Here is a 12,559-nt window from a genome sequence, read left to right as displayed (position 1 = left end):
CGCGCGCCGCGCGCGCCGGTGACGTCACCGGCCGCGCGGAAATGACGTCACACCCGAGGGCGGGTAAATCATCAGCACCCAGCGGCCTTTTCCTTGTTTATTGTAAAAAAAAAAAAAAAAAACCAACAACAAAATAAACCAACCAAAACCAAAAATATATAACCAACAACGAAAAGCAATAAAAAATAATAAAATAAAACCAGCGGGCGGGCGTGTCCGCGAGTGACCCCCACCCACTCCCCGTAACGTTTGTTTAGAACTCGGCGGTTTTAGAACTTTATCGATTTTTTTTTAACAATTTCCGGGTTTTTAAAGTTTTTTTTTTTTAAGTTTGTTTTTCTTGAAGTTTTTTTTTTTGCTAATTTTTTTTTTTTTTTTGTAAACGAGTTTTCCGGCGTTCAACAAGCTCGGGGTTAATTGTAGAGAGGGGGGCGAGGGGGGGATAAGACTGGGGGGGGCACAGGCTCAGTGTAGGGGGAAAAAATGGGGAAAAATGTGGAAAAAGGGGGGAAAGCTGAGGAAAAAGGGGGAGATAGGAGGAAAAAGGGGAAAATAGGAGGAAAAAGGGAGATAGGGAGAAAAAAAAAGGAAAAGGGACACATGGAGCCCCCACCCTTGGAGCCCCCTCCCCACCCATCCAGCACCAAGAGGGTCCAGCAGCACCCAGGGGCTCGGACAGGCAATAATGGCCCCCCCCCTCACAGCAAACGCCTCACCCGCCTCAAAACATTTAAATTACATTTTTAAAAAAACATTAAAACCCCCCAAATTGTGCGCACAGGGTTTCTATTTCACAAAAAAAAAAAAAAAAAAAAAAAGAAGAAGAAATTTTTGCTTTTTAACTCTCCCTTCTGCCCCCGCCAACCCCACTCCAGAGAGAGGAAAACCACCAAAGAGGGGGGAAAACCTCCCCAAAAGAGAATCCCAGGTGCTTCCCAGCTGGCTCCAACACAATCCGCTGTTTATCCTGCTCTCTAACTAAACACAACATGAAGGCAGCAGCGGGTGAGTCCCGGGGGATGTGGCACCCCCAGACACGGGATCTGGCGCTGGTCATCCCCTTGTTCCCACCGGACACGGGACAGCCCCAGATCCCAAGGCCACGGGCTGTGGAGTGCAGGGGTGGCACACGGGACTCAAGGATGGGGCTGGGATCCACCCCCTGCCCCCAGGAGAGGAGCTGCAGGCTGGTGGCACTGGGAAGGCGGTGCCAGTGCGGGGGGATGAGTCCGGGAAACGTTCCAAAACCCAAACGAACAAAACTTGGGGATCGCAGAAGAACGAAACCATCCGTCAGCAGCTGGTGGTGACCCGCTGATGGCAGAGCTTCTGGTGCCTTAGAGGTGTTCAGAGCTCCTGAGGACGGAGCTCCTGGAGGTGGTTGGAGCTCCTGGACGTGGCTGGAGCTCCCAGCATCTCCCTTATTTCCGGCAGGTCCGGTGTGGGGTCTGCTTCTTCTGCACCTCCAGCCGGCAGCGGCTGCGCTCGTCCAGCCAGGGCAGCTCGAAGTTCCTGTGGGCACAGCTGGTGTCACCTCAGATCCCTCCCGACCCAAAATGGCCCCATCCAGACCCAAAATTGGCAGGGTGCTTTGTTAGGAGTGACATCAGCACTCACCAGCCCCATCCCCTCCTGTCCCCAGTACTCACTGTGGGGTCAGTTTGGGCAAAGGCCGGCCAAAGGCGACAACGGGCAGGTAAGGGGTGATGAGCAAACTTTCCACTGGGGAGAGACACCAGAGCATGTGAGACCCCCCTCACATTTACACCCCCATCCCCAACACCCCCTTTCCCAAGCCTCACCATCATCTGGCTCAGGGAAAAATGAGGTAACTTCAGGTTCCGACTCCTGAATCCCTTTCCTTTTGTACATTCGGAGCTGCAGCCGCTGCAGGATTCTCTGTTCCCTGATCCGCTGGATGTCCCACCTGGAAAACAGGATGGTGGGAAAGTGAGGAGCCGTGGGGCAGTGCCAGACTCCCCCAGAGACCAGAACCCCTCTCTCAGCAGAGAGGGTGATCACAGGACTGCACTGGCTGCCAGTGATGTGAGAGCATCCCTTCTCCTGCAGCATTCCTGGTGCCATCCCAGCTGCACCCCGCTCCAGGTGACACCCCAGGACCCTCCCCTGTGCGACTGGAACTCCAGACCCTATTTGCTCCAACCTTTTCCTTCGTTTCTCATCCAGCTCCAGCTTTGCGTGCCGTTTGGAGAAGACGCTGTCGTCCAGGTTCTGCAATGACACCAGACAGGGATCAGTGCATCATCCCAGGGCCAGATCCCCCTCCTCAGCCTCCCAGCCATAGATGGGGGTTGTGCTGGATGAGAGGATGAGATGCCACCAGCTCTGGGAGCGGGGGACAGCCTGGAAAGCCCCTGTGGCAGCACTGATGGCTCACGTACCTCCAGGAGGTCCGAGGGGTTGGGGTCTCTCAGGGGCTCCACGACATGGTCCCTCCAAGACGGAACTGCAGGACAAGGAGAAAGGTGTTAGCCCCCACCAGGATCCCCACAGCTCCATCCACCACCTCCACACTCCCCTCCTGCCCATCCTTCCCCTTGGAGCATGGCTCAGGATGGCCCAAACCCCCATCCTGAGCCAGCAGTGGACATCTGGCTGACAACCATGTGACAACCCCGCATCCCCAGCCAGCCACAGGGCAGCAGAGCTCATCTCCACCCCCTGAGCCACTCCCAGGGATGTGCCAGGCTCTGTCTGTGCCACAGTGCTGAGCCACCTGGCACAGCCCAGTTCCCACTGCTGGCACCAACCTCGCTGGGCTCAAGGCACGACAAGCACCGGATTTGGGGACAACAGGTGACCCTAGTGCTGTGTCACTGTGGCAGAGACAATTTCCCACCCACCCACAGGAAGCTGCTCCACCAGACCCCAGCCAGGAGCCCTGCCCAGAGCAGGGTGACCCCAGGATGAGATTTGGGACAGCCCAGAGCCAGCAGTAGAAGGAACCAGCAGCATGGAACCTATCCACCACCACGGGCACTCCCTTTGGGAATGTGGGAGCCCTTTCCCAGATTCAGAATGAGGGTGCTGAGCCCTGTTCCCAGGCTGGAGCCCTTCTCCATCATTCTCTGCATCCTTACTTGCTACAGTCTCCTCCTTTTTGGGGGAAGGCTCCCGCAGCGGCAGCGGCGACGGCGGCGGCTGGTGCCAGCGGCACAGGTACATTTCTGTGGTGGACAGGTAGGGCAGGTCGTCGGCCTCACTGACAAAGCTTTTCTCCTTGGGGTGGGTGCCAGGACCCTTGGGTGGCGCTGATGCTCTCAGCGGGGTCTCCAGGAGCGAGCGGGTTTTTTCCGGAGTCTCTTGGCTCCGCAGTTCTCGTTTACAAACAGTTTCAGCCAAGGAGCCGCCCGACTCCTCCTTCCCCGGGGAGTGTTTCGGAGTTTTACTCTTCACTTTGGAGAATTCTGACACTAGTTTTTTCACAGGCGTCTTCCTCTCTGTGCTCCCAAATGTTGGCTTCCTGCAGGAGGAAGAAGAGCTGAGCCAGGCACGTGGATCCTCCTCACTCTGCATCAGGGATGCTGTGGGGGGCTGCTGGCACCCCCAAACCAGGGCTGCTGCACCAGGGCCAGACTTTAGCAGTTTACAGAGGGGCTTCCTCAAGATTTTGGGACCCTGCACTCCCCTTCTTGAGGTTCTCCTTGACACAGGGATGGTGTTCCTGGTGCTGGGTGGCCTCTCCAAACACCTCAAAAGTGAAGCCACAGGGAGTGTGCCCCCTCCTCCCCACACATCCCCCCATGCACTCTGTACCTTTTATGCCCCTTCCCGTTCCTGCCGTAGGGGAAGTGCTTGGGCTGCAGGCTCGGGGGAGGCTCCAGCAGCTCCTGGGGACACTCCAGAGGCAGCTTCTCACAGGCCTCTGCCTCGGGCTTCTCATCCACCTCAAAGCCCTGGAAGATGCGGTGCTTCTCCCGCTCGCTGTCCTTCTTCACCAGCTGCACCCGCCTTTCCATGCGCTCGATCCGCGCCAGGAGCTGCAAGGCAGGGGAGGGAGGGCTCACCTCGGGGTGGGGTCACCCCCTGGGCACCCCAGGGCAGCTGCCACTGGATGTCCAACAACCACAAAATGGCCACTCTCTGTCTGCTTGTGCTGCTACAAGGACATCTTCCACCATCCCAGCTGTTCCAAACCCTGTCCAACCCAGCCTGGAATACTTCCAGAGACGGGGCAGCAGAAAGCAGAGGATTTGGGGGTCCCACCCAAGGATGGAGGAGGGGGGGGGGTTGCAATTAGCTGTGGGTTTAAAGAGCACCTGGTGACCCCTGCCCATGGTCACTTGTCCCCAGCCATGCCCAGAACTGTTTTTGGCCAGCAGAGTTGGGCACCCAGCCCCTCCCAAAGGTGTGGCCCAGTTTTGGGGAGCAGAGCCCAGTGCACGCAGGGTGTGGCAGCCCCACGTCCCCAGCAGTGTCACCCCAGGGAGGCCGTGCCCCCTCAAGTCCCATCCCGGACTTGCCGCAGCGGCTCCTCCATGTTGGGGGACGCGGCATTGCCTGCGGTGACACCACGTGTGTGGGGGGGGGGGGGGTGGCCCCGTCCTTCCTGCCACCAACGGGGCCACCACTGCTGACACCGCTGCTGGTGGCACGCGGCCACCGTGGGGCTGGCAGGGGGGCGACCCATGGCTGTGGGGGAGGGAACACAGCACCCGCGGGGTGACACAGCACCCATGGGGGGGGGCACACATGGCATTTATGGGGTGACGCAGGACACACGTGGGGGGGGGGTGGGGGGAGAGCGCACAGCTGTGGGGACCCCACAGTGTCCCCCCCCAAGCCTGGAAGCCTCTCATGGCTGTGACGGCCCCCAAATCCCCGAGCTGGCCCCAGCAGCGAGAGAGAGGCGACATCCCTTGTGGTGCGGCCGTGTCCCGCCCGGTGACGCGGCCCCTTTAAGGTTCCCCGCCCGGTCGCCACGGTAACGGGCGGCGGCCCGTTAACCCCCGCCCCGCCCCCGCCCTTTGTGCCCCCGCCGCTTTGTCTGGGGGGGGGGCTGCGACCCCCGGGGGCACCCGCGACTCCCGAGGGGGGGAACCCAGCCAGAGACCCCCGGGGTGGGTGGGATGGGGGGGCAGAATTGTGTTTAACCCTTTAGGGAAGGGGGCATTAACCCCCCCCCCCCTCCCCACAGGGGTACTGTAGCCCCCCCCCCCCCGGTACCAGATGCCCCCAGTGAGGGAATTCTCAAAGAGGGGGGGGATTAACCCCTGGAGTGCCATGGGGGAGAACACTAACACCCAATGGGGAGGGGGGCATTAACCCCTGGGGTGCCATAGGGGGAGAACAGTAGCACTCAAGTTGGGGGGGGGGGGGGGGATTAACCCCTGGGGTGCCAGGGGGGTGGTGAACCCCCACAGGGAGGCACATTAACCCCCGAGGGGCCTCCCCCACGAGGGGAGAACGTGTGGGGCATTATCAGTCAAGGCGGGGGGCGGGGATTAACCCCTGTGGTGCCATGGGGGGAGCAGGTTAACTGCCATGAGGGGCACATGAACCCCCAAGGGGGTTGGATGTTAACCCCTATGGGGGGACATTAACCCCCCCATCCCCAAGAAAGGGCGGCATTAACCCTCGAGGGGAGCAGAGTTAACCCTCAAAGAGAGGGGGCAATAATTGCGATGGGGTGCAGAATTAACCCCCAAACAGAGGTGGAATTAACCCCCAAAAAGGGGTCGGGGGGGAGGCATTAACCCCAAACAGGGGCACAGAATTAACCCTCAGAGGTGGGGGGCAATAACTGCGATGGGGTGCAGAATTAACCCCCAAAGAGAGGTGGACATTAACCCTCAAGGGGATGGAATTAACCCCCAAAGAGGAGGGGGCATTCACCCCAAAGAATTAACCCTCAAAGGGCTAATTTGGGGGGCATTAACTCCCAATGAGGTGGTGGAATTAACCCCCAAAGAGGGGGGCACATTAACCCCCAAAGAGGGCACTGAATTAACCCCCGTAAAAGAGGTGAAATCAACCCCCAAAAAGGGGGGATTGCCCCGATAAGGGGGATATTAACCCAAACAAGGGGAGGGGGTAAATTAAGCATTGAGAGGACGGAATTTTTAAAAAAAGAGAAGTGAAATCAACCGCCAAAGAGCGAGGTATTAACCCCTAAAGAGTGGGGTATTAATCCTCAAAAAGGGGGGTATTAACCCCCAAAAAGGGGGGCAGCATTAACCCCTTGGGTGTCAGGGGGAGTGAGAACTTTCCTGTTGGTGGGCAGAACTCCACCACAATCCCAGGGACCCCTGGGTGGTGTTGGGGAGCCATTAACCCTGTGGGGAGGGGGCATCACTCTACGGGAAGGGTGTTAAAGCTGGGGGGGGGGGGTTAAATCCAGTGGGGATCACCCCCATGGGGAGGGTTAACCCATAGGAGGGTGTTAAACCTAGGGGGGGGTTAACCCTAGGGTGGGGGTCACCCCATGGTGGGGGGGTTAAACCTGAGGGAGGTTAAACCTAAGGGGGAATTAACCCTGAGGGGGCGGGGGGGTCACTCCACAGGGCAGTGGGTTCAGTCTGGGGGGGGGTGGTTAAACCCAAGGAGGAGTTAACCTTGGCGGGAGTTAACCCCTTCCACGCCGCATTCCCGCCCACCTCCCCGTTCCCCCCGGTGCCCCCCCCCACCCCCCACCCCGCTCCGTTTCCCCGCCGTACCGTGTCGCGCTCGGCCCGGAGCTCCTCGATCTGCCGCTCCTTGGCCTGCAGCTGCTGCTGCTGCTGCTCGATCAGGTCCAGCTGGAGCAGCAGGATCTGCCGCAGGCAGGCGGCCTGCCCGGGCGACCCTCCGCCGGCGCCCATCGCTGCGCGGGCCGCGGGCCGCCGCTTCCCCGGCTCCGCGGGCCCCGCTCCCGGCCCCGGCCCCGCTCCCGGCCCCGCCGCCGCCGCCTCCCCGGGCAGCCCGCCCGCATCCCCCGCCGCGGCCCTGCCCCCGCCGGCCGCCGGCCCCGCCGCGGCCCCGCTCCGCTCCCGCTCCCGCTCCCGCTCCGCCACCCCGCAGCCGCGGCCCGTGTGTGCCCCCAGCGGCGGCGGGGCCCGGGGCCGCCGGGCCGGCGGAGCGGGGCCTTCCTCCCCCTCCTCCCCCCCCTCCTCCTCCTCCTCCTCCCCGCCCGCCCCCTCGGGCCGCCGCCGCCCGCCCCCCCGGAACGCCGTGGACCGCATGGCCGGGCCCCCTTTACCGCCCGCCGGCACCGCGGGGCGGCGGCGCGGGGGGCGCCGGGGGCATCGGCGCGGAGCGGCCCCTGGCCCGGGGATGACCCGCGCGGGGATGAGCCGCGCGGGGGGGCGGCGGGGCGGGGGTCGGTACCGGGCACGGGACCCCGGGTACCGGCGAACGGGGCTCGGCGCGCATGCGCCGGCGGCGGTGGGGGCGGTGGGATCCCCGGGGGTGAGGAGCGGGGCCGGTGCCCGCCTGGGGACCCCCGGGGCGGTGCCCACCCGCGCCGCTCCCCACGGGCCGCGCCGGGGGCCGGGGGTGGTCGCGACACGCGGACACGCGTGAGGCGGGGGTCCCGCGCCGCAGTACCGGGGGCGGCCGCTCGGGGGCCCCCGAGAGTGGCGGTAGCGGCTCCCCGCCCCACGGGGGGGGCTCGGGTCACGGGCCGGTCCCGCGGCGGGAGGGGACGCGGAGGGGCGGGGGGGCCACACAAAGGGACCCCGAGCTGCGAGCCCCCCGTGCAGGGAGAGCCGGGCATGGGGGGGGCTGTGCTGTGATTCTGGGGGTCCGCACCTCCCCACGGGGACTGAACTGCACACACAGAGCTCTGCAGTTCCTGCTGGACGTGTGCAAGAGCGCGCGCGCACACACACACACACACACACACGCACACGCACACGCAGAGTCCGCAGCACCCTCTCTGCAGAGGCTGCAGCCCCAGCACACTCGTGCATGCACGGACACGCACACGCACACGCGTGTCCCGCTGCAGGGAGCGAGCGCAGCCCCCGCTGCAGCACAGGCGCAGCCCGCAGACACTGCAGCCCCTGCTCAGCACCCCCGACTGCAGTCCCGGAGCACACTCATGCATGCACACTCATGCACACGCACAGCCCGCACTGCAGGCACACGTAGGGACATGTATGTACACGTACACACGCACACACACACAAACGCGCACGGAGGAGCATTTTCCCCTCTCGCGGCTGAAACTCCGCCCCTCCCGCAGCACACGGGGCCGTGTCACCGGGGACGCACAGGGGACACGCGTGGCACGTGCTGGGGACGCACAGGGGACACGTGGGGGACGTGGCTCCCTCTGCAGAGCCGCGCTCCTCAGGGACACGCAAACACACGCGGGGGGAGATCCCCCTTCACCCAGCCCCGGGCAGCCTCAGGGTGCCCCTGCTCCTGGTGGCCGGGTCACGGCGGCGGTGCCACCCCCGCGGTGTGGCACTGGGGAAGCCCCTGAGAGGTTCCCGCTGTGCCGTGGGTCACATCGAGCCCTGGCAGCAGCGTGGGCACACGGGTGGGTGCTGTTCAGACACGGGGGGCTGTGGTTGTCACCCCCACCGCGTCACTGTGCACATGTGGCTGTGGTCACTCACAGGGGTGGCAGTGTGCAAACACCCGTGTGGGTGTGCTCAAAAACACACGCACATCTGTGTTTACACATGTGTGTGGCCATTGTCATACACACACAGAGCCATGGTTGGCTGTGTTACACACGTGTGTGGCTGCTCTTGTATTTATATCCTGGCTGTACACGAGTGTGGCTGTGCTGTGGTTGTACACACGTGTGGCTGTGCTCACACACACACGGATGTGGTTGTACACACGTGTGGCTGTGCTCACACACACACACTGTGCTCACACATGTACATGGCTGTGGTTGTACACACGTGTGGCTGTGCTCACACACACACAGATGTGGTCACACATGTACATGGCTGTGGTTGCACACACGTGTGGCTGTGCTCACACAGACATGACCGGGTTAGTACACATAGCCATGTTCACACACACAGAGCCGTGTTCACACACGTGTGACCATGCTGACACAAATACAGTCATGCTGACATGCATGACAGTGCTCACACACACAGAGCCATGTTCACACACGTGACAGTGCTCAAACACACAGAAATCCATGTTCACACACGTGTGACCATGCTGACACATACAGAGCCATTCACATGCATGACAGTGCTCAAACACACAGAACCACGTTCACACACACGGAGCCATGTTCACACACATGACAGTGCCCACACACACACATGACCATATTCACACACATGGCAGTGCTCAAACACACAAAGAGCCACGTTCACACACACATGACCATGTTCACAGACATGACAGTGCTCACACACATACAGAACCATGTTCACACACACGGAGCCATGTTCACACACATGACAGTGCCCACACACACACATGACCATATTCACACACATGGCAGTGCTCAAACACACAAAGGGCCATGTTCACACACATGACAGTGCTCACACACACAGAGAACCATGCTCACACACACGGAGCCATGTTCACAGACATGACAGTGCTCACACACACAGAGCCATGCTCACACACACACAGAACCATGCTCACACACACACACACACACACACACACACACAAATCCCTATCCGCACACACGGTGCCGTGTCCCCGCCGTGCCCGGGCCGGTGCCGGTGCCGGTGCCGGTGCCGGTGCCGGTGCCCGCTGCGGCAGGCCCACGTGCCGGCCGGCACCCGCCCGCACATGGCTCTGCAGCACGGAGGCTGCTGGGGCTAAAAATGGAGCAGGGCGCACATGCCAGCGCCACGTGACGCGCATGGAGAGGGCTCCCCGCGAGAGGAGGAGGAGGAGGAGGAAGAGGAGGAGGAGGAGGAGGAGGGAGCCCGCTCACATGGGCTGGCACAGATGCCAACCCGGCCGCTGGCCACGGCGCCGTGGCCTCTCTGTGACCTGTGGGTTTGGAAGGGGGGGCTGGGTGTTAATGGGGTGGCCCCCTCCCCACTTGCTCACAGGTTTGACTCTTGGGAAGGTCAAACTTGGGGTGACTTGGGGCGGAAGGGGAGAGGGGAGGAGGGCTCGCAGGTGGTGGGTCTGAGGAGGGGGATGTGGAGGATGAAGGAGTTCCCGCTGCTGTCCCGCCCCCCTACCCGCCTTTTCCTCCCCTCCCGCGGGGTCCCAAGGCTGCGGAGGGAACACAAACATCGGCACAAACATCGCTGAGATATTGGGGGGGGTGGGGGCAGGTGAGAGGGATCCCCGCCTGCCAGGGCTCCTCCCCCTGGGGGTGCTCCCCAGAGCCCCCCGCATGATGAACACATTGGGGTCCCCCCTACCCCCGGGGTCCCGCACCCCTTTTGCACCGCCATGTCACAGTGTCACCCCAATTTCTGGGCCCCCGAACCCTCCTGGGGTGCTGAGACCCCCCCAAACCATCCCAATGCACCTTTCCTGTGGCCCTGCACCCCTAAATCCTCATGGGGTCCCTACACCCCCTGATCCTGCATTCTTTGGGGTCCCTGCAACCTCCCGGGGTGCATCCATCCCTAAATCCCACACATCCACGAATCTGTGCGCTCCTGCCCCTCTTGGGGGTCGGTCCTTGTACCCCCAAACCCTGCACCCCAAATCCCTGCACTTCCTGGGGTCTCTCTGCACCCCAACCCCGCTCTGCCCCATTCCGCAGTGCCCGCACACCGCGGGGTGTCCCCGCCTGTCTCGGGGTGCCCCCACCTGCCGCGGGGTGCCCCGCCCGGGGCCAGGAATGCCTTGTTTACCCGATTTTTCCCGTTCCCGGGGAGGGAGGACGAATCTGGCAGCGGGAGCTGCTGCCCCAGCCAAGAGCCAGGGGCCGAGCCAGGGCTGCTCCCTGCAGGAAAACACCCCAAAAACCGCCCCAAAACACCCCAAAAACCGCCCCAAAACACCCCAAAACCCGACCCTCCGAGCACTCCCCTGCCCCTACAGCACCACTGCGGGTCCTGCCCCACTCTTCCCCCCAACGGGGACACAAATTGGGGGTCAGGGGTGCAGGACCCCCAAATTGGGTTGCACCCGCACCTCTGGTTGCCCCCCCCCCCAAGCTCAGTTACGAGTGGGGAAACTGAGGCTCGGTGAGTGTAGGGTGACACGGGGACACAGCAGGACCCGCTGTCCCCAAACCCACAGGGGAGCTGCAGCCCCACGGTGGCTCTGGGGGTGTCCGAGTGGGGCTGGGGGTGCAGGATTGGGGGTCCCGTCCCGTGGCAGCCCCCGGGGGCCGAGGGGGGGATAAGCAGGAACGAGCCCCCGGTGTCCCGGCGGAGACACACACACACCCCCCCGCTTTTCCTGGAAAAGGTTCAACAAGGTAAACAAGGCTCCAGCCCCGAGTAAAAATAAACCCTGGGCACGCAGGCGCCGGCCGGGAAGCGGGGCGAGCGTCACGCGGCACGGCCACGGCACCGGCACCGGGCACCGGGCACCGGGCACCGCACCGGGCACCGCACCGGGCACCGGCCCCACCGCTGCCTCCTGCCCCCGGCAGCAGCGGCGGGGAGGGAAATGCCGAGTGTTGAAATGGGGGGTGCACCTGGGGCACGGGAAGGGCAGGGGCACAGCCGGTGGCACGGACGGGCTGATGGGTGTGTGCCCCCCGACAGTCCGGGCACCCCACGGCGGGTGGGGGGTACCCCGCGGCGTCCTGGCACGACCCCGGGAGGTGCAGGATGTGGGGGTGCAGGATACAGGGGGGGCAGAATCTGGGCTTGCAGGATCCTCAGGAAAGTACCGGGATGCAGAGTTTAGGGGTGCAGGATTTGCGGGGATACAGGGTTTGGGGTGCAGGATGCAGGGATGCAGAGTTTGGGGGTGCGGGATGCAAGGGTGCAGAGTATGGGGGTGCAGAATGCAGTTTTGGGGTGCAGGATGCTGGGATGCAGGGTTTGGGGGTGCAGGATGCAGGAGTGCAGAGTTTGAGGGTGCAGGATGCAGAGATGCAAAGTTTGGGGGTGCAGAATGCAGGGGGGCAGGGTTTGGGGGTGCAGGATGCAGGGATGCCGGATTGGGGGTGCAGGATGCAAGAGTGCAGGGTTTGGGGGTGCAGGATACAGGGGGTCAGGATCTGGGCTTGCAGGATCCTCAGGAAAGTACAGGGATGCGGAGTTTGGGGGTGCAGGATGCAGGATTTGGGGTGCAGGATGCAGGTATGCAGAGTTTATGGGTGCAGGATGCAGGAGTGCAGAGTTTGGTGATGCAGGATCCAGGGATGCAGAGTTTGGGATGCAGGAGTGCAGAGTTTGGGGATGCCGGGATGCAGGATTTGGGGTGCAGGATGCAGAGTTTATGGGTGCAGGATGCAGGAATGCAGGGTTTGGGGGTGCAGGGCTGCACAGATCCGTGCAAGTGCAGGATTTAGGAGTGAATCTGGCACGTGGCGACCTTGAGGGGCGTTCAGGTGCCCCCTCCGTGCCCTGCACTGCTTGGCACGGGGCGCTGCCATGTCGGGGTGCACAGGGAGCCCCCCGAGACACAGACCCGGCCTCTGGGGGCGTTCCCCGTTCACGTCAGCGGCAGAACCCCCCTGTCCCCATGGCTTTGGCGG

The 12,559-nt window shown here is 62.6% G+C and overlaps 1 protein-coding gene across 1 annotated transcript; it reads right to left on the bottom strand.

Annotated features, from left to right (window-relative positions):
• Positions 1 to 84: 84 nt before the first annotated feature.
• On the bottom strand, positions 85 to 6,830 carry MSL1 (MSL complex subunit 1). Its single transcript, XM_063178869.1, has 8 exons — positions 6,678 to 6,830; positions 3,778 to 4,001; positions 3,102 to 3,484; positions 2,403 to 2,467; positions 2,165 to 2,232; positions 1,803 to 1,927; positions 1,650 to 1,722; positions 85 to 1,512 (listed from the first exon to the last, which is right to left on the bottom strand). The coding sequence occupies exons 1-8, from the start codon at positions 6,819 to 6,821 to the stop codon at positions 1,422 to 1,424; spliced, it is 1,173 nt and encodes a 390-aa protein (XP_063034939.1). The 5' UTR covers positions 6,822 to 6,830; the 3' UTR covers positions 85 to 1,421.
• Positions 6,831 to 12,559: the final 5,729 nt, after the last annotated feature.

This window comes from Melospiza melodia, chromosome 30 (assembly GCF_035770615.1).
Source record: "Melospiza melodia melodia isolate bMelMel2 chromosome 30, bMelMel2.pri, whole genome shotgun sequence".
Lineage (NCBI taxonomy): Eukaryota > Metazoa > Chordata > Aves > Passeriformes > Passerellidae > Melospiza > Melospiza melodia.
The sequence above is the reverse complement of the archived record's forward strand: the minus strand, read 5'-3'. Positions and strand labels throughout refer to the sequence as shown.